The sequence below is a fragment of the Tinamus guttatus genome, unplaced genomic scaffold, assembly GCF_059628265.1.
Source record: "Tinamus guttatus ecotype Peru unplaced genomic scaffold, ASM5962826v1 Tinamus_guttatus_pri_ptg000004l, whole genome shotgun sequence".
NCBI classification, from domain to species: domain Eukaryota; kingdom Metazoa; phylum Chordata; class Aves; order Tinamiformes; family Tinamidae; genus Tinamus; species Tinamus guttatus.
In genome coordinates this window covers 1,980,936-2,002,912 of record NW_028288538.1, presented here as the reverse complement: position 1 = coordinate 2,002,912, position 21,977 = coordinate 1,980,936, and the positions used below count along the sequence as shown (strand labels likewise).

The following is a 21,977-nucleotide window of genomic DNA, read 5'->3' as shown; positions in this document are numbered from 1 at the left end:
TGAGAAACAATCTGAGATCAATAATATCTTGACCACGAAAAGAAAGAACCATGAAATAGTCAATTATTACAACTGAATTTTGCCCAGTTTGAATGACAGATAAATGGCAGCGAATAAAACTGTTAAACCACTAACCCTGTCACTATTAAATCCTGTCACATTGCATAGATTTATACGCTAGAAAGAGAATGTATGGCATGGAAGCAAAAAACGGTAATGTTAAAAACTAAAATATTCTGAACCTCCAAAGAAAAGTGAATTTCCAACTTTGAGTTGCTTTTTTTCAGGATGTTTTCTCTACCAGAGTCAGATATAATTAGATGCTGTTTGCTGTCCCATCTTCCTTTCTCCTGGGGTTTGGCTCTCTGACCCTTCTTTTACCTAGACCAAACTTCTCTTTTATATAAATCTGTAGTGTAAGAGTAAGATTAAAATGGACAGACTGAACAAAGCACTGGTCTTTCAGACAAAAGGATTTCCATTTAGCACATAGGGTCTCTTTCCACCTGATGTATTTTCAAAGGAAAATATTCAATTAGCATCCACTCAAAGAGCAAATCCACAGAAGAGCCTTGCAATATTTCTCTCTTTTTTAAGTGGCAAAGACGTATTCAGAGATGCTTTACCTACCAGATACTAATCTAGGCAGGATAAATTTAGACTATCCTTATGAAAATCCTGAAGGATAGTTGAACCCTGTGGTTGTTAAAAAAAAAAAAAAAAGGAAAGAAACCCTGTAGTTTACGCATTTGCTTTGCCAAAAGCTTACCATAGCAAATAAAGTATAGTAAATCATAGCTGCTCTGATTTACTACCAAGATTATGCTGTTTGTTTTCAGAGAGCGCTTGGTGAAAAGCTATGTCATGTACAAACGCATTCAGAGAAGGGGAGAGTCATTTTGCAGAACTATCAGAACAGCAGCAACCATTTCCAAGACATCAGTGGAAGAAAAATGCAGATGTATGTTTGCAGAATTTTTCATGTTCATTCGTTTCACTTTATTTTTAATATTATATACCACTGCAAAATATTTCCAGGCCTTTGTAGGCACAAAGATTCATACCTCAAAACTGCTTAGCTTAAGGACCAAAGGACTGCACAGATTTATGATTTACCAGTAAAAATTAAAAGTTATTTAATCTGTGTCTAACATTTCAGATGGCAGCAGCATAAGGAGATACCAAAAGTTTGGAGAAGACACCACAGGAGGAATGGCAGAGCAAAATGTCCTGGGTTAACCTGATCATTTAGAAATAAATAGGGTAGATTTTATTAGTGTTAATCCATTTAGGAAGTCCCAACAAGAGGACAAAGAAAAAAAAAAAAAACTTATGTCTGATATGCCTTTAAAAAGATAGTAAGCAAAACGGGAAAAGATCAAAACAGTAGCTGAAAGCCTTCACTCCTGCTTTAAAATCCAAGAAAGAGTCATTAATAGAGATTTAAACTCAGCCTTCACTAGTCTAAACATGTCACTGTTAATTACAAAGCTATTTAACTTTTGCAAGAAATAAAGGCTGCTATTAATGAAAGAAGAAGCAATTAGCCTTTACTCGACGCTGTTTTTTTAATCAAACTTTCTTTTGATCATCCGCCTCGCTGCGGGACGTCTCCTCTCCTCCCGGGCTCTCGTGGCTCCCGGGATTCCTAATGGAGGAGAAGCCGCCGCTCCGCCCGCACCGCGGGATCCTCCTCGTGGTGCTCCTGCCCTTCCTCTCGGAGCATGTGCCATTAGAGGGACAGGCACTGAACCAGAGCAATGTGGGAGCAGGCTGCCTTGCTGGAAAGCAGTAGAAAAAGTCATTTGAAAGAAAAGAGTTGGGAGGGGGAAGCGAAAAAACAGGGAAGGGTCACAAGGAATGAAAGGGAAATTCACTGGTGACAACGGAGAATGATTAATGGGAGAAGTTGCTTGCTAGAGATGGAACATATCTTGGGAAAAAAAAAAACAGGAATGGGCTGGGGCTTGATATGTTACACACAAAAAAGATGAGATGGGAAGAGGGGGGATCACACTGGCAAAATATGTTTGTGCCTCCAAGCTGTTCTTTGCAGGGTTGGAGGTTTGTTGGCTTGTTGGTTTTGCTGGTATCTTTTAAAGAACACTATTTGGTACTACTCGGTACTATTTGGTACTATTTTTTGTAGTACCAAAACACTAAGACCAAGTACACTACTATGTATCATGATGGAGAACTACCTACTTAACACCATCTCCCTCTTGGTCACACTGGCTGCTCCCACCTCTTAGGAACAAGATACATGGAAAACATTCCTTAGGTATTCTCACTTTATATTCACTCTGCATTTATGACCATGCGAATAATGCAATAGAAGAACTTGACTCTTACCCATGTAACTCAGAGACTATAAGTCTCATCTGCACTGTGTCTAACAAGAAGCTCTCTTTTGATCAGATACATGCTGACTTTTCTGCATTAGCAGACCTTTAGTGTGTGCTGTATACTGCTCCTCCATAGCATAAAGACAAGCCGTGCCAGGTAATGCTAAGGAATAATGCTAAGGAAAAAGCCCTTTAAAATAAATGTTAATATCCTGTATACAGCAAGAACTTCTGCCTTCTCAAAGAATCAGAAAGTCTGCAAAATTTTCCTGTTGTTGCTACCAACGGAGCAATTAAAAAAAATTAATACATTGCAGAGAGCAAAGTGAAAATAAGTATGTTCTACTCCAGACAGGATTTTGAGCCACAAAGTTCAAGGTGGTAATAATATTATGTGCAACAGCCACTATAGTAATGTTGACACGTCAGAAATTCAAATGCAATGCATACTTCAGCATAGGGATGATTTCAGTGAAGACAAGAGGTTCTGTTAAATGTTATCCTGGATTTGAGTCACACAGTGCGCTTTGAAAGACCAAATTATTCCTCTCTCTGTGAATCAAGGCTAATTCTAATCCCTTATCTCAAAGGGTGGCCAACTTTGCACATTCCAAAGCCTCTTTGCAGTAACTCCAGCACAAAGGGTATTTAAAATGAGATTAGGGCTCATTCATGTTTTCAAAGTGCTCAAATATTACAATACAAGCACAATATAGGTACTCAAATACAAGCACCATCACAGACAGCCAGATACAGTCTTTAAGCACTGTGTCAAGATATTTAAAGATAGCTCGATAGCTGTATCATTTTTACATTTAAATTATTCCACTGCATTCTAAAACTGTCAATGAAATTTGGGTGCTGGTGAAAAATTTCTTGCTCTTCTTGTGTCAGAATCCCACTCTAATGAAATGGAGACAAGAGGTTCCCAGCTTTCATTCCTTTGAGCCCAGTCTAGCAAATGCCTCCTGACTCAAACAACTTAGAAAGCTGCAATACTGAAAAGAATAATATTAGAGTAGAGGACATTTTTAATTAAAAAAGTTCTTAGGTTTTGCTGAACTTTCTGTTTTGCTTTTTGCTGCCCTAACACACTCCAGAGCTTTTTATTTGCTTATGCAGTGCAATTAGGACAAGGCTCTTCTGACACTTTAAAAAGAGTAAAATTATTGACAGGAACCATATGAAACATGATGATACTTAAATGTTCTTACCTGTAGAATCTGCTCTTATGAAAGAGAAATCTACTATTTATTCTACTCTACCCTTTCCGAGTAGAATAAAATAAGGTTAAAAAGTAATGAGAGTTTCAAAACTAAGAGGCAGAAACTTTGTGCTTCTTCCTAAACTATGGAGTAGTTCAGTCCTGAGGGTGCTGTAAGTTCTCCCTGTTCCTTAGCATTCCCACATACTTAGATAATCACTCCTCAAGGTAAGGTCTGATCCAAGAAACACTCTCCACAGTTGTTTCATGGAAACTTTACTTATGTGCTTGGAAGGCATAGAAATGAAACGCTCTGTCTGCAGTTCTGACGGAAATTAGTGGGACCTAAAACTTCTGGGCAGCTCTGAAAAGAAGCCCTTAATATTACTATTGTAATGCACCTCCTCCAAATAACTATATTTCATCGTCAGATCTGAATCAAAGCTTGGTACATACGTATACAGTAGTCTCCACTTTCGTAATAGCCAGGGCAGCACTGGGATCTTCGCCGATACATCGTTCTCAGTCCTCTTCGATAGGCTGTTTTATAACTTATTCTAAATCGCAAGACAGAAAGCCATTTGACAATATGGAAAATCAATGCCTACTGTTGGAATTATATTTGTGTTAAATTATAGCAAGGATGGCATTCAATAATTATTTTAAAATGTATGAAAGGTTTTGGTATTAAAAGCCACAATAAAAATAATCAATATTTGTTCAGAAACTTGAAATATACCTTCTGCTACCAACACAGTATTTATGACGGTCCATCACCACAGCCTTCCCCAGGATTGCTATCTTAAAACATTGCCCCAGTCCTCCAGCGTGGACAAGGAGTTTTTTTCAAGAAAAAAGATACTCATTTCTGCATATCAGCAATGGGATCAACAGGATCTTCCATGGATGCGACCATGTCAGCATGCTACTCCAGAAATTATACAATGGAACGTGTTCTTGATCCACAAAACTTGAATTTAACCCCAAAGTGATTTCTTTCTACTTGGTAACCCTTCCAAGGCATTAGTGCCTTGCAAAATGACATTAAAGGCCCAATTCAGTGCATAAAATATGTTTCTGTTACCAGAATCCTGTAGCGCAAAAATGTTTTAAAAGTGTTAAGCATTCTGTAGTATTTTGAGATTATTCATAGCATTAGTTATGATACCAGAGTAGAAAGTGAATATTTAACAAAGAATATTTAAGAGCAAACACTTTAAAACAGCTTTGTTGGTGTCAATTTATTTGAAATTACATAAATTGAATGAAATCTATCGTCATGCACGTTAGACAAATTGATTAACTGCATTCCAAGCAACACAATAGTGCAGAGAGCTCTGTGTTCAGTCCCATACTTTGTAACACTACAGCTAAAAGCTAAAATCCCACAGCCAGATTGGAATGGTGCTGAACAGCCTCTTTCCTACTCAACCATGGGAATTTACAGTACCAAACAGCTGTCTAACATGACACCTCCTCCCTGAAAGACTGCAAATGTAACAGATAGTTATTAGAAAACTCTTCCACTCAAAATCGGGTTGAGCACAACAGCTGATATCTTGCAGCCCAAGAAAAATTAGCTGAGGATTATCAACTTTCATTCAGTGCTAGGAATGGACCTATCCTTTTTTATTTGATTTTCAATCCATTTCTAATTATCACTAATCTGATTGATCCCCAAGTGTCAGTAGTGGGCTGAAGGAGAAAGGGAGACCTTGGAAATAATTGATACAATTGTATTTTCTAAGCAGTGGCGAAACTTTCACATAGCTCCGTGGAGAACAAACTCACCAAACAATTAAACCATATACTGCCCAAAGAAAGGAAGGGGGCTGAGCATAACATAGATTATTCTGCTAGTCTATCTCGTAACACACATTTTGCTTGGTGAAGCCTGGTTCTGAGGCCGTGGACAACGTGCGTTCCAAATGCAAAGGTGCCACAGTGAGACCAAATCACACATAGTAATGTGCCAAGAGTGTGGCTAATTCTTCAGTTATTCTGCAAATACTTCCTGTCATAAACCTGACCCTTGCTGATCACTCAGCAAGGATGGTTGGACTTTGGGTACGTAACAGATACCTCCAACCGTGCGTGTCTGTGGCAGGGAGGGAATGGCAAGGTGCATACACCTCAATGGCCCCTTAAAAGAGGGGCTACCATTCATCTTAATTACATTCCATGCAAAAATCTCTTTACTTCAGATAATGGCCAACGTAATAATTACAATAAAACATATCTCTCTTGCATACCAGTAGTAGAGTACCATTAAAGCATGGTAAAGAGATAAAAAGGCCAAGTAAAATCAAAATGTCAGGGGATTAGTTCTTACCTGTGTCTAGTGCACTTGAACCAGTTCAGTATGTCAGTACATCTTGTATAATAGATCTGATCAAAAGGATGAGCATAAGATTCCTGCACTGTCACAGCGTAGCTGGGAGCAGACAAAGAAAGAAAGGGAAAGGCTGTTCATTACAACCTGAAAAGCTTTGGCTCCCTAGATATGCGACTCATCTAAATACTGTAAGAGAAATAATTAAATCAGTGATCTTAGAAACTATAGGCCTTATTCAAAATCAGAAAAAAAAAAGGGTTTCTGTCCCCTTCCCTCTTTTAACTATGCTCCCAGGTGATATTCAATATTTTGAAAACCAGAGTCAACCATAGCTCTTCCTCAGGGTTTTAGAAATGCTTCTAACTTGGTTTCCTTAACAGAATCAAGCACAGAGATTTCAGTCTGCGTAAAAGGCCGTTCCCTCCAGGATTAGAAACAAATGTTACCAAAATTCGTGTTTGTTTTAGAAGGTGAAAGGGTATTTCGTTAACTACACAATGACAATTTTAAGAGAGAGAAGCACCCTGTTTCCAGAATGTCTCAATCGCCTTCCTGCTCAGGGCTCCATTTTTGCTGCCATATCATGATGTTAATAAGAGCTCACATTAGCTCAGCACTGCTGAGTTTTGCCAGCATGATGGAATCCTCACATTTCATTTTATGATGAACGAGCATCATTACTTCAAATAATATTGGGTGCACCAATCAAACAGCATAATTTGTAGAAAGCTCAGGAGTGTTTATTTTTAAACTGCAGAAGTTTAATCCTTCTAATTTGTAGCAGAAATAACCTCAGACTAACTGAAAATTGTAACATCATGAGTTCAGTTGTGCTGTAGATTTGGAAGCCTTTGGAATATGGCTGGAATGTGATTATCCTTCTTTATACAAATGAGTAGATACGAAGCAAAGTAAATACAAGCAAAAATCGGGCAAATTGTTTAAAAATTACATTACTAAGATTTCAGCAACCTCCTCCTCAAAGCAGTGCTTATTCATGGAATAGGTGCTACCCTAATTATTAGGGTTACATTTAGAGTGCGTGGGCCTCTCCCATGATTTAGGAACAGAAATCCCATTGATTTGTTCGTCTTGGTCACTTTAGAATACTGCAGCTCCCTGCAGTAAGCACATGTATCAGTTAAGAGGCTCATAATCTAGGCCTCTGATCTGGTAACAAGCTCAGCATTATCAGATCTTCAGTATCTTTGGTGAATCATACTGCAATCATCTGAGGCAGGGTCAAGACCCAGGTATTAACTCTCCGAGTCATTCATTATATCGACTGTCTTAATCATCCAAGTGATTTCCTTCTCATCAATGAGACTGCTGATGTGATTAGGGGTTGGGAGACCTAAGTAACAGGGAATACCAAAATATTTGCTCAAAGGGTCTGATGGGCTTCAAATCGAACACTGAGCTATTACTGCCCTGCTTCCACGGCCCCTTCTAGACAAGCCAAGATCCTACTAGTTGTTGTCCTTGTCCTCTCTCACAGTTTGCTGGTTTGGAGGACAGAGCTTTTTACTAATACCAAAAAGAAAAATACTTACATGGCTCATTATGAAAAACAGTAACACACAATTCTTAATTATTATTTTATGATCTTGTTTGTTACCCAGTGCTTGCCCTAACAATCTTTTCCCTTTGATTTATTAACATCTAAGTAACAAAGTCATCTTGGTCAGTACAACCAATCAATTTTGGTATTTAATTTTTGTTTCTCCTTGATTGGGTCTCTAGGTTGCTGACTTTCTTCAGACAAAATCAATATTTTATTCCTGTGCTCTGAATGCACTTCATCTCACCACACAGACTGCAAAATCTGATTCCTGAAAATGTAGAGTCTTTGCTTTGCTGTTGCATGACCTACAAGCAGTTAAATCTCTCATTAAGGCCTCTAAAATGAAAACACTGAGCTATTAAACTATGTATCCATGTTTCCTCTTGTTAAAGGGCTAATTTTGCTAACATATACAGCAACTCATATCTGTGTGAAACTAATCCAGAGAACAGAACTGGAAATTTAGCAAGTTAAACTTCAGAGTGCAGCAACTTTAGCCTCTGCATGAATCTGAATCAAAGCTAGTGGGTTTCTGTGTATTTGTAAGAGGTGTCTTGAGCAGATTCACTTTTAGGACTAGAACATTGTGACAAGAAAAAGAACAGAATTACCACGGCCTTTAATTCTCAGTGCTTTCATGCTGACACTTTGATGCTGACAGGAATTCGGCAGATAAAGTCACAAAGTTCAGGGAACACAGTATAAACCTGCATGTTGCATCGGGAAAGGCTTAAAACTTAGTCCCACTGTCTAAATCATACTCAGCAACAACCCCGAATAAAAGGGAAGACAGAACAAGGCCACCGTTTCCTTAGGCCTTTCCATGATAAATGGAAGGATGTTTGTGCAGCCCTCGAGCAGAAGCTGTGGAGGAGCTTTCCCAAGCAGATCTGAGAGGAGGCAATACAGTATTACATGATCTACATCTCTAACTTTCAAACAACTCTAAAATAATCCAAAGTTCCTCATTAATGTTATTTCTGTTGTGCAAATCAAGGTTCTTCTGTGAGGCAGGGCACAATTTAGCAAATGATCATTCTTATGTTGCCTTTTAAATGCACAGATCTGAAATTGCTAATCAACCCAAAAATGGCATGTTATACGTTACCTTTCCCAATGACTACAAACGTTTGGATCATCTGGATTTAGGGACAGAGTAGTTTTGAGCAGAAAAGAGAGAAAAAGCCCTTTTAGAATCCACCAGAGTAGCATATGGACCATCATTGTTGTATCTAGATTAAAAAAAAAAAAAAAGAAAGCATACTCATTAAAAACGATAAATAAATAAATAAGCAAAACATCCTTTCAGGCATTTTAATCTTTGCTTTTAGGCACAAGTGCAGATGCTACTTAAAGGGAATTTATACACTCAAACTTACTAAAACCCAAGAACTAAATTGCTAAGCTTCTCAAGATACTGATAATATCAACAGTTCTTCCAAAGAACATTTCTGATACTGACGATTATTTTCATATCTGTTTGTAGCGACAAAATAAATAACTGAGGTAATTAAAACAATGCATTCTCCCATTAACCTATAGACAAATGGGAGAATAACCAAATACCCATTTTAATTAATTAAAATGAGGTTTACATATGTCAATATAGCAGTAGTAGTAGGCTAGATCTGAGACAGATGCTTATTACATGACTGAAGGGAAATCAATTCACTTTTTAAGTCTTATAAGAGGGAGCCACTTAGAATAAGATAGGTCAACTTACTGGGTCACATCATGCAGAACATTAACATGAAATAGAAATATTTGCACTGAAGTTGGAAATACCTTGCATAAAAACTGATTGCCTATGGTCTCTTTGTCATCTTTTAGTTCACCTATAAAAACACACCAATTTGTATCTGCTGATTACTTATCTGGGCCCTTGAAACCAAAAAGTGGTCTGTTTTTCTAGAGGTTCCCAGTGATTTCAGTCAAACATACAAAGATTTTATCTGTAGCTGCATCACATGTGTTAGTCTGTTAAATGTTAAGTCAGTAAAAAGTATGTTAGAATATCCATTTTAGACATTTACATCTTCATATAATGCAAAACTCAAACCTAAAGGCCATACATTACCCTTATTCCTGGGAACAAGATCGCCCTAAAAATAGATTGAATCTTCCTATGACCATCTAGCAAGCACATGGCTCATTGCCTCATGATCCAGAACAGCAAAAGGGACGTTACGGGGTTTGCTCTGCATGACACTGATGTACAACCCAGCACAAAGAAGTCATCACGAAGCAGAATGAGCAGCGGAGGGATAGCCAGGAAGGCTGGTCTGAAATTAGCTTCTGATTCAAAGCCATCTAAGCCAGTTCAAGGACACCCGCTGCCTTTAGTGGACTTGAAGTCAAATCCTCAAGGGGAGTACCAGCTTATCTTTTAAATTATTTCTACAGCTCTCATAAGCTCAAAATTGGTCTTAAACCATGTAAATCATATTAATGTTAGTTAACATGATTTAAATGTTAATATTTCTCATGAAATTAATTTAAGTCTAGGAGTGACCATTCTCTATGTGCAAGCTGTTTCAAAGCCCCATGGTGTCAATGCAGAAAAATGCACTGGAAGTCAGGGCTGAAGAGAAAAGGCTATGAGATTTACTTCTGCTCGCTGAGGGACGTTAGCTACAGTTGTCCCAGACACTACTTCTGCATGGAGGAAAAGCGTCTGCAAGTGCTTGCAGGTTAAAACCTTCTGCAGTTCAGCACTTCACCCTTGAGCCACCCGTTAGTGTAACATGTACCAGCATCTGTGAACTGTATCTGTGAACTACCAAATCTGAGCCCCGACAAAACAACAGCCCTTTCACAACAGGGTCTTCACAAGAAGCATTTAGCATATTATCCTTTCATTTGAATAAAACAGAACAGCAGAGAACAGGTTCTACCCAGCACTGTTTTTGTGGTTTGCAATTAACCCTGTGTCAATTTGCTGCACATTTGATAGAACACAAAGGTGAACAATTAGGACTAGAGAAAAGACCATCTCCAGTCAAAAGAATAAGTCACAGGAAGAGCAAGGCTGCTGAAGGAAGTGCAATCCTTAAGAGGTTTTTTGTTTGCTTTCTTTTGGTTTATTTGTTTGTTTTTTAATCAAAATATTGATCTCTGCTCAGTTTGTTAACTTCTTGGGAACATCAGGAGCCTGTGTTTATCAATAAATTAACCAAGGGCAGGAAGACAGCCTGCTTTCTACCTAACGAGAGTGAGTCTTTTCCTATTTACCTAAAGCAGCCCTGTATTTGAATTCTGTAACTCTCAGGGAGCTAAGTTTGATTTTTAAGAAAATAATGTATAGGCTCAATTTTTAAACAAGCCCCCAAAGAGCTATTTATAAGCCTTAACAGCTCTTGGAATGTTTGTATAAAATGTATCTGAAAGAGGCTAAAAATTGTTTTCTAAGCTTTTCATGTTAATGCTCTTTTATTATCTGTTTATAAACAAACTGCTTTGTGCAATGAATTTTCTAACCTTTAAGTCAGATCATACATCAGAAACATCCAACTCTCCAAATACAGCAAAATCTCATTCATCTTAAGTGTCTCCCCTTCTCACTCAAATGAAATATTTCACTTTGATCACTGCTAATAGAAAAGAGCTCATACCAAAACGGAATGGTTGATATTACAAGATTCAGAATAAAACTCTAAAAATAGGAGCACATATATTAAAAACCCACACCAAAAAAGAACCCAGCAGCAACATGTAATACGATTCTTTACAACTTTTATTGTCCAACATAATATATTCTACATCCTTGCATTGCTTTTATTTTTTTTTTAGTGTATTCCCCAAGCAGGTAGCATCACCATTTCCGGGGGGATAACGTCTGTAACTTCTCTAAAGATATAATCAGATTATATGAGCATTTCCACACATGCTCATTATTAACCTACTAGTTTTAGCTATAGAAAAGCTATTAGGTGGCAAGTCATCGATTTGTTCATTTCTGGACTAATTCTGCAAGCTCTTTGTTGAGAATTGTGCTGGAGTTTGTAAAGAAGCGAGAGGTTTCAGCTGCCATTTAAACTGGATGAAGCACCACGAGGATGCAGGCATAAACCTGGTGCTACCCTCCTTCACAGTTTGTACCACACAAACTAGGACTGTAGTAGCTCACAGGACTGGGATCGAAATGCAGATAAGCAGGACCCCCAGAATCCTTTCTGGGTGAAGAAAATATTCCCTACGGAGCTAAGGACCTGCCTTTGGCAATGTGTCTGTAAAGGTGACTACAGTATTTTAAGAGTCTGGTGGGAAAGACGACCCCCCTAAAAAGAACATCTTTTTTCCCCCCTGGGAAATGCAATTTTATTTAAATTTCTCTTTTCCTCCCCTGGTTGACAGACTAGAAAATTTATCTAAAAATGACCGCTACAGAATTTCTTGTTCAAGGTCAAGAGTAGTGAAACATTTCATTTTGACACTGCTGTCATAAACATTTCATAACACAACTTTGGCATGAAACTCAGGCAGAATTGCCATTGTGTGATGAAGCTCTACTTTGGATGCTTGTCTCAATTTAGGATGAAGTTCTGAAACAGGAAAAACTCCAGCTCTAACGAGGGAAGGTATTTACAAAAAAGTCACTTTCTGTAGTGTAAATATTCCCAAATCCCAAGGTACTTCTGAGAATTTTCCCTTTAGATGTTTAAATGTATATGCTGTCAATTAACCCAGCCTGATTTTTTGTTGCAAGTAACCATGCAATGCATTTAAGAAAACTAACTATCTAAAATGTCTTACCTCAATGTACTAAAGCTTCCCAATGGATCCTGTTTTTACAGACTCTCAGCCCATGAAGACACACAGTGCATTAACAGGACAGCAGCAGAAAGCTCTTCAGACGTTGCTTGGCCCTGCAAGAAAACAGTAGGCAAAACAGAAAACAAGTGGGGTCAAAGAAGCTGCATTTAGGGGAGTGGAAACAAGACAGAAATGAGATAAACTGTGATAAATATTTTTATGTAGTGGCTACACTGTGCTATAACAGACCAAAGGCTTTTGGCCAATAGCAAGTGCCTGGGAAAGAGTACAAGAAATGGCAAGCATGCAGTAATACCTTTATATTTCACCCTTTTATACCCTCCAGCAACGTGCAGCTCTGACCTCCTCAGCGATAGCTTTGTGTTTTACAGTCTTTGATGCAGCTTTTTTTCCAATCATTTGTCTAACCATTTTTGATCTGTATGTAAACTTTAGGGTAACAGCATCCTATGACGAAGTTTCACATCCTATACCACATGAAATGCCTCATCTTCTGCTGCAACCTTAGCTTCATTTGATGCCTCCTTGCTCCTGTACTAGATGTGAGTGTGAACACATCTCCCTGTCTGTTCTTTTTGCCACTCATGATTTAATTCATTCTCTCCTAACTCCCTCAGTCATTCTTCCTCAGCTGAAAAATCCTGGAACATTTACTCTAAGGAAAGCGTTCATACGTCTGTTCACCTCACTCATCTTCATATGTTTCTTTACTAGTTTTTCACATACTGAAGAAAAAATTGGCCTGTTCTCTATTAATTTCCCAGGAATGCTTAAATTTCATTCAGCATTTTTTAGCCACTAGACAACAGTGAGCCACCTTTTCCATAGAATCATCTAACCTAATACAGACCTAGGATATCATTCTCAGACGGTTACCTCAGAAATCAGCACTGTCAATGTAAATTACATGTAAATGTCATTTTGTAATGTACATGTAAAAATTAAATGTACTTGTAAAATTAAAACTGCTTTCCCCACACGCGTTACGACACATTTCCCCACGCAGCATTCCTCTGTCATTTCCTCACACATCACGGAGTGCAGGACGTCTTTTTCTAACCTTCTGCAAAGAGCTTTCCCTCTTACCACCTTGAACAGCAAACTTTGTCATCGCAGAGTTCACCCCCCTTCCCAGATACGGGCTCGATGCGTTGGTGATATCCTCCCACTGCCAGCAGCACACTCCCATTCCCAGACTTTTGTCTCCCAACACTGAAACAGGAGGGGTTTTTTACATACGAGTTTCTTCTGATATCCCTGCATGAAAGTGGGGTTTATTTCGGCAACTTTAATGAGAGACCATCCAAAGGCCTTTCAGAAATCTAATTGGATCTTCTTGATCAACATGTTCAAAGACCTTTAACAATTTACGAAGCTTTTACTGATTCTTCATAAGCATATTAGATGGATCAAGAGGACCCACAGTTTTGTTCTTAATTACAGTTTTTACCAAATAGGAAAATCAAGGTGCACTGAAATTCAACTGTATTCCAGTTTTTGTATGGGAACAATTAGGACAGATGCAAGAGAGCAGTTAAGTCAGAAAACAAAAGGCTGGACTTCACTTAAGAAGCATTAAAGTGACTGAGTGTTTGCTGATTACACTACTTTAGTCTCTAAATTGCAGCCAACTTCACACCAGCTGCCCTCTGCGGCATTCCTCTTTCTCATCCCATCTGAAATTTTCATGAGAGTTTAGGCAAGGGATCATTTAAACACACGCTCATTTGGCTTTTCATCAGATTTTGTAAGAAACAAGCTGTTATGAAAGCTAAATGAGGCCATGAGTTTCAGAACTGATCAGGAATTTCTGGATGCCTCCATTTGTGATTAATAACTTCAGATACCGTGAAAGAGCTGAATAATACTCAGTGCCCAGAGCGCATGCTGAACAGCAGGTTGTTTTAATCTGGGCAGTCAAGAATAAGTCACTCAAGCTCACTAGTCACCTCTAAAAATTGTCACCTTGACAAACAGAAACATTGCCACAGACAGCTTAGTGTGTTTGGCTTTTTTAATTGCAATTTAGAGATGTTTTAAGCAGATGAACAGTTCCCAGAGGGAGCAGGTACTGCAAGTAAAGGCCTTGACACTGAGACTGGTCCCATTGCTCAAACACAGAGAAACTCAAGCAACAGAAGAACTGGCATAAGCGGTGGACTATCCTGTGTGGCCAATTGTTCTTACTGACACGTTACACAATTAATGTAGGAAGACAGGAAACAAGCAATAGCCTCCGTTAACAGAAGATGGTGTTTAGGTTAACAGGGTCCGTTTAGGCCTCTAGGAGTCTTTGCTACTGGGGGCAAATTATTATCCCTCAGACACAGGGCAAGGAAATAGCCTATAGTTTGTGATACAGAAACCTCCTGTCAGTCGCTCAGTCACCTCTCCTGTGCTCTCCTCAAGCACTGTCCTCTCTAAGGTTGGAGGGCATCTCTGCCAGCAATTTCAAGAATCAGCTCAACAGCTGGAAATGTTGGTGCGGTGACTTCACTAGTATCTGCAGATATCCCTGATATCACCCTCAAAGAGGCTCTCCTGTCACCTGGAGGTGACAGACACCAGCCCCTGCACTGGACAGTTTTTCTTCCTCTGTTTTCTTCCCTGCTGAGGCCCGATTTTAACAGGAACTGAGTATCTTGACAAGCTTTACATTTCTAAGCTGTAAAATATATCATCCTGAGTTGAAAATGCCACAGTAAACATGGCTACAGCTACGGGAACATCTCATGAGGAAGTCTGAAAGTCTGCCACAGCTCCCTGTTCAGCTGGACTTCCACTGGAGTCTCTGGGAGCTTGGCTGGAAAGCAGGCTGCAAAGCCGGGATGAATGCTGAAATAAGCTCTTCTGCAGCTATCAAATGCTGTTTTTGGAAGCTCAGGATTGTTCCTTCAATGCTCTCAGTGGGTCAAAGTCCCGCAGAGCCAAGCTAGTAGGCAAGTGATCTGGGCAAGTAGTTTACTTAAGGCCTGTGAAATATGCTTATGAGGAGCAAGGCCGGTGTATGAGTCCAGGCTTCATGGAACTGGAATTTAACTTTCACTGTCAGAGCTTTCAGGTGTGATACAGGGTTAGCAAAGTGGCCTAGACAAAGACAGCTTAAATTCCACCTGGGGTTCTGAATCTGGGATTTTCTGCAGGTTGGCTCTCAGCCTTAAGAGGAACCAAGCCAAAAAAGCTCACCAGGATTAGAAACTTGGATGAAATTTTGCACACACAAGTGCTCAAAGTCTCTGTTCTTTCCACAGGAAACTGGGGAAGTGACCAAGCTTCCAGGTGCTCTAGGAATAAGCATATGACTAGCTGAAAAGTGTTTTGAGATTGAAATGCTAAGGAATAAACACAGTTTATCTGTCTGCTCTACGAGACCAGCATCAACATGCAAAGAAAGACAGACGGGATATTTTATCAGTAACATATACACGCATCCTTGTGCAAAGCAGAAGCACCAATCTGAAAAGCTATTATTAATTACACTACTCGTTTCTTTTTCTTAGATAAATAACCAAAAGCCCAGCAGAAACAGAATGAAAATATTACATTAACAACACCTGAAAACATTGCTGAAATGGTGCCCAAATGCAAATAATTGCTGGCTCCTTTTCAGCAATGTCATCTAGGAAAAAAATTATCTGTGATTTTCTGCCCATAATTCTGTACTTGATTTCAACTACCAGCGTAAAATTGGAAGGCAGCCCCTTTGGGCATTTGGCCCTTTAAGTTATTAGTCCAAACTCAGGTTCGTGGCAATGTTCGTGCTCTTTCCAGAGCCCAAGTCCTGCAGTGATCTCCCAAGCCCCGCTGGTCACCGGGACCAAAGGAGGCGGCTGACGTTTCACTAGTACCTTCTGCCAGAACCAAACCGGAGGGCTTGGAAAGCAAAATCCACACAGGCTGCAGCCCTTCGCCAGGACAAGGCTTCATCTCCGGCTTGCTCAGTTGAGCCAGGGTAAACAAGGAAAGCCAGAAGGAGCCACTTTGTGTGTTTGCCTTCAGAGAGCTCCTACTCCTGTCCTGCCACCTGACCGTGGCCACCAAGAGGACGGCAGCTCTGCAGGGTGGCCCCGAGATCCCCATCGTGCTGCTCAGCACAACTTTAAAGCTGCAGGAATCGCGTGGGGAATCACGCTATGTTGTGAGTTAACAGTACATTTATTTTCACCATCCCATGCATACTTCAGATATTCCTTCCCATACCTCACTCCAGACGAGAAAGAAGAAAGTAAGCACATGGAGAGGCTGATCCTCTAGGACACCTGAGGATGCATCTACCTTCAACCACCCACCTCATCCCTCTTCCAGAGGCCACCCAAGTGCAGCACGTGCTTCCCCAGACACTGAGCAGCAAAGACCTCGTACTCTCAGAACACCCAGGATAAATAAAGCAGTCTAAGTGCTAGAGGCAAGCCTAGCTGAGAAATAGCATGATTACCATCTTGGTAAAGAAAAAATTCAAATAGAAATAGGTATGGCAGTACATTTCTACAGCACACATTTTTTCTGCAGTATTTATGGAATACATATAAAGCTCGTCTGAAAACGGCTGTAACAAGAAATGAAGTATTCGACATACATGCAGTGAGATAAATTAAGTATGATTCTGCGAAAGTGCTTGGAAAGTCAGAAAGAAAGCTCTGTTTGAAAATGTAGAAAATCCTTTGTGGGTTTATCTTAAAAAATTACTTCTACTTGTCAAGAACAATTGTCCCCTTCTTTTAGTCTTCATTTATCTCTGAGGAAAATAAAATGAGCCAAACAGCAAAAAAAGTCCCAAGTGCTGTGAACAGCTGAGCCAGGGACAAATTATGTAAAACAGACTGATGGCTGTTGATGTACAGCAGTGCTATCAAATCCCAGTGCTGCAGCTCATATTTCATTTAAAGGCCCGTCTCTCCTTTTCCAGAAAAAAAAGTGCAGTATTTATGGGAGAAGGCTGATTTGCAAGCACTGGACTTGCACCGAGGATCTACATTCAATTTTTCCAATGCGGCTTTTTGGGGAATGCTGTGAACTCTGACAACTGTAATCCAAGTAAAACAAAAGCGAATACTGGAGGAAACGAAACGTTGAAACTAACCATGGATTTTTCAAGAAATGGTGTGGACTGGGCAAAGTTTTTTGTCTTCGATTTTTTTATAAAATAGTAAGGAAATAATATTTGCTTCCTCTACATCTATGACTTTACCAACCCCACTGGTGCAAGTTTGTCCATCTCCATCTGCTCTCCCCGCGCTTAATCCTCTGTGGCCTTCTCCCTTATATCAGTGCTCAGATGTTCTCTTCTGGCATTCAATTTTCCTCTCAGCCTATTGAAATCTTAATCTAAAGATTTTTAACTTCGTATCTATTAAATACATTGACTGGCCCAAGGAGAATATAACTTTTTCCATCAATGTCTGCTAAATATAAGATAAATGCTAAATCAATTTTTAGATTTCTAATGGCTTAAGAATTAGAGCGGCCACTTAAAAACTGTCAATTTTACTTGAAATATATGAGGTTTCCTCAGAAGCTGCAATAATCCTTTGTGCTTTCCTGTGCTTCCTACGGGGCATATCTGGAACACTATCAATACTGCAGGAATGGTATTTGTTTCGATCATGACAAAGCTAAAAGCTGAAGTTGGGATTCCAGGCAATTTTTTGGACTTCCAGAGCACGCACAAATCTCTGCCTAATAAACCAAGCCCCCCTGAGAAGCAGGTTGGGTACCGAGGTGCCTGAGGACGCCCAGCAGCTCCTGGGTTTAGGCTCCCAAGGGGGGTTCATGCTGCAGAGCGGGGCGCTCCCCCAGGCCGCGGTGCTCGCGCTGTGTGGGACGCCCTGCCGTCCCCGCTGGTCACCTGCTGTCCCGGGACAGCCACTCCGCGCGGCTCGGGCGAGTTCCCAAAGCTCCTCTGCAGGCAGCTCCAGACGCGTGTTCAAACGTGAGCGTTGAGTCCTTCGAGCTCCATAACCAGGAGAGCAGCCTCTGCCCAAGCACCCAGCAGCACCCAACTGCACCTCCACTGAGACGGGTCCCCCCAGGTGACACAAGCAACGGCGCTGACTCCAACTCCTCCCTCACAACACCCAAGTCTCACACTCCTATGTCTCTTTTCTCCTCTGCTCAGAGCAGAAAGGAGAATGTGGCCAAAAAACCCAGCATATCCAGACAGTTTGTTGGCTCCCCGAAACATCCTCACCTTTCCAGGAACTGTCACAGAATTTAAGACATGTTCCAAGACCCTGACCGTTATGGCAATAACCAGAGAGACAAATGAGAACATGACCCAACTCTTATTTAATTTTACATCACTATGCAAGGCTCCTGACTCTGCTGTCTCCATGACCTACTTTATCTATTGTTTATTTCTTTTTTTTTTCCGGGAAATTGTTCATTAAGGATAAAAGCACCTGGCTTACAGTAACAGAGCACTGTGCAAAATATCTGTCATAAAGCAGAGAGAGGAACATTCATTAATACACCAGGCAGAGCAAACCCACAAAGAAGGGAGGAGCTGCACAGCCACATCTTTAATACAATGCAGGCAAAGAAAACGTAAGGGCCAAAGTCTCCACTGGTGTAAAAGGCTAAACCCCACTGAGTCAATTGTGCCAACTTAGACCTGCAGAGAATTAGGACTTACCAGTTTAGTCATTATATACAGATGATACTAGACCTACCAGAGTTAGGGATAGGGTTTTCTTTCTAGAAAAAAAAATGTAGCTAGAAAAATCATTATAAGCAGAAACAGATCTGAATAACTGGTACATGCAACTAACTCTGCTTCCTCTTCCTCCTCCTCCTAAATCTGACACATGGACCTTGTTTAACTCCTTTGTAAAAAAACATTAACAAAGACGACAAAAGATACAGTTTGTTGGCTAATTTTAGGCCTTCTCTTATTTCACAGGCACATTAATTAAGTTTTTTTCTCCACAAGTTGAGAAGAATGTTTTTTCCCCCCTGTAATTCCCCTCATCAGTAATATCACACATGTACCAGCTCCCGAATGCTCTTCCTGAGGCCTCTCCATATCTTGTTTTCATATGCACAGCACCCAAAAATACAGCCACAAGGAACACTTCCCCAGGAGGGCCTTAATAACTGCTCTGCACAGGCGCAAGCATTGGGGTTTGACAGTTGTCTATATATTTTTGAACTTAATACAATGTAAGCTTAACACAAGCTTACTCGCTGCATTCAGTTTAGCTGGGCAAATATCCCTTGCACGGCCAAACGTAACAGAAGTTTCATGTCTTGGGAATGGCCACACAACCTAATGGCTGGCAGGAAGCTCCGCCGCGTTCCCCGTTCTCTTCTGCAGAACTTTCTAGCAGCAGTCTCCAGCACAGGAAAGCCCCGCGTAGGTTTTGAGAGCCGTGACTTGGTTAGCACCAAACTTGTGCCGATGTGTTGGTAATCTTGGTCTCCTTTCCAGAAGGCAGCGTGAATGAAGGTCTCCCAAGGTCCCCACAGGCCATTCCCTGTCTTCCATCAGCCCTGATTTTGTAATTCCCAACTTCTTTAGGGATGTGATATCTGTTCCCTTTTCCCTCCCGCTGCAGCACAGTCACTTCTCTGACTTTCTAACCATCTTCTAGTTCTCGTCTTGCACACTGCTGTCCAGAAAACCCTTTGAATAACCCCATTTAAAAAGACATGCAGATTTCTTCCCAACATCAACAGCCATTTTCCACTTCTCCACAAAATTCTCTTCAGGCAGGGGCATTTCTGTTTAAACTCCAGTTTTACTAAGTCTGTCTCCAAGGGAGCCTATGCAGTCTTTAAACTCCTAACTTGCTAACCAACATGTCAAACTTCTGGCACAAGTAGGAGTGAGGAGCTGGGATCAGAGCAGTCAGAAACACTGAAAATTATTTAAAGCTGGTTTGAAAATCGTTTAAACAAACAAATGAACAGAAAATAGCAAGCCCGTTCTCAGTGTTTCAGCCAGGGCTTTTTTAGAAGATCGATCCTCTCTTTATGCTCATCCTCAGAAGCCTTGGGTTGGGATATGCCCTGCAGATCTAATAACATTCCAGTGAAAACAGGCACCAATGCTGAAAATTACGGAAATCAGTTTAGCCCTAAAAGCTGTTTACACCTTGCAAGTTAAAATCTTTGCTAGGAACACATCACCTTATTACCAGGAACTGAAAGTAAACTGAAATTTCACGCAACTGCCTGGGCTGATTACATACATAGACACAGACTTTAAAAACTAGGCTTTTCATATTCTTAAGTATAAGCAATTAAAGCTAACAGTAACACTTTGTAATTATGTCATTGATCTAAATTCCTTTTCATTTTTCTATGAAAGCAGTATACTTACATAAGACACATCTGATGTTATTCCTGTTCCTCAAAGCAGCATTTGTTCTAATTAAATATTCACCAGGTGACCCTTTTAAAATACTTTTACCTTCACAGGAAATTAAAGTTTCGAATGTTTGAAACTATCATTAACTTTGAAGAATTTACTAAAACCCTACTTTTCAAGTAAAAGTTATCGGGAGCTGTGGGAAATTCTGTATTAAGCTGGCCTACTAATTAAAATCAACTATCCCATATTACTTCTACTGTTCAAATGCATCTGCCTACAGATCTAAAATCTTTTCAGAAAGATTAAAATCAGGAGTAAAAAATCCCAAATCGCTTTCCTCTTTCATGTGGAGCCAGACAGAATACACTTTTTCGGGTTTTAAAGTCCATTAAAACATCACCTTTGAAAACAGATGCACAATCAGGCCCAGAAGTGATTTATGCAAGTGAGATGCTGGGAACTGCCAGCCTCTGCTCGTGTTCAAAGTACCCCCAGCAGGCTCAGCGAGGTCCAGTCTGCATCACATAATTAGGATTTTTCAGGCTATAAAATCAATAATATAATTAGTAAATGGTATGTTATTTATCAGAATCTTGCTATGACTTATCCTGTCTTTGATCAAGCCGGGCTGACTGATTGCTAATGATATTTAATATTAATTAAGGAAAATAGAGGTAATAAGGAGTTCTTTGGAGAATTATCTAATTATGTATCATAAAGAAGGAAATATGTCATATCTGTAGTTTAATGTTCATATTAATTATTCTTGGTTAGGATATCCGAACAGGACGTGAGGATTGCAAGCTGGTTTTAGTTACACTTTTTCCTGCTTTACAGAACTACTTTCTGGAGTCGATACAGCAGATGACCCAGTTTATTAATGAGCTCTCTCATTTCAATACCAAGGTCTGCAGGTAAATTCTTCTTCTACTATAGGACAGCACCAAAGTAGAATATTTTACAAAATTCACTTTTCTTTTGCCACTGAATGGCTGACACCAAATCACCATAGCTTAAATTACTGACAAAACAAATGATCGAAACTACAGAGATTAAGTAGGGTTTTCAAAACAGCAAATATCCTGCCTAGCAAAGGACAATTACAGGAGGCGAAAGTATTTCACAATCTCTTAGGAACACAACATTTTTTCACCAGTTCCTTTGACAATCAGAGACCAGGTATTGAGGAATATTCATACGGAAAAATCTTTCAATTTGACATAATATGGCTAGGTAGTTTTTTATGATTGTGAAGTATATAGAAACAGGGAAAAGGAACATCTTTGTTACTAGAAGATGCTGTGAGATTCACCAGAAACATAGTATCAGGTTGAATATGCCTGTTTCTAAACTAGAAAGGAAGAGCAGAGAAAACATATCATATTTACACCACAGAGCAACTTCTCTAGTTAAGATGCGGTATCGACTAGCCCTAGTTTCCTGAT

The 21,977-nt window shown here is 39.8% G+C and overlaps 1 protein-coding gene across 1 annotated transcript in view; it reads right to left on the bottom strand.

Moving 5' to 3' along the window:
- Positions 1-21,977, bottom strand: part of MEGF11 (multiple EGF like domains 11) — a 243,547-nt gene that overhangs the window by 167,982 nt on the left and 53,588 nt on the right. The window contains exons 2-5 of the mRNA XM_088534729.1: positions 12,201-12,313; positions 8,557-8,680; positions 5,882-5,983; positions 4,006-4,106 (exon numbers count right to left, since the gene is read on the bottom strand). Coding sequence (XP_088390855.1) covers positions 4,006-4,106; positions 5,882-5,983; positions 8,557-8,672 — 319 coding nt within the window. The 5' untranslated portion in view covers positions 8,673-8,680; positions 12,201-12,313. The remainder of the gene's footprint in view (positions 1-4,005; positions 4,107-5,881; positions 5,984-8,556; positions 8,681-12,200; positions 12,314-21,977) is intronic.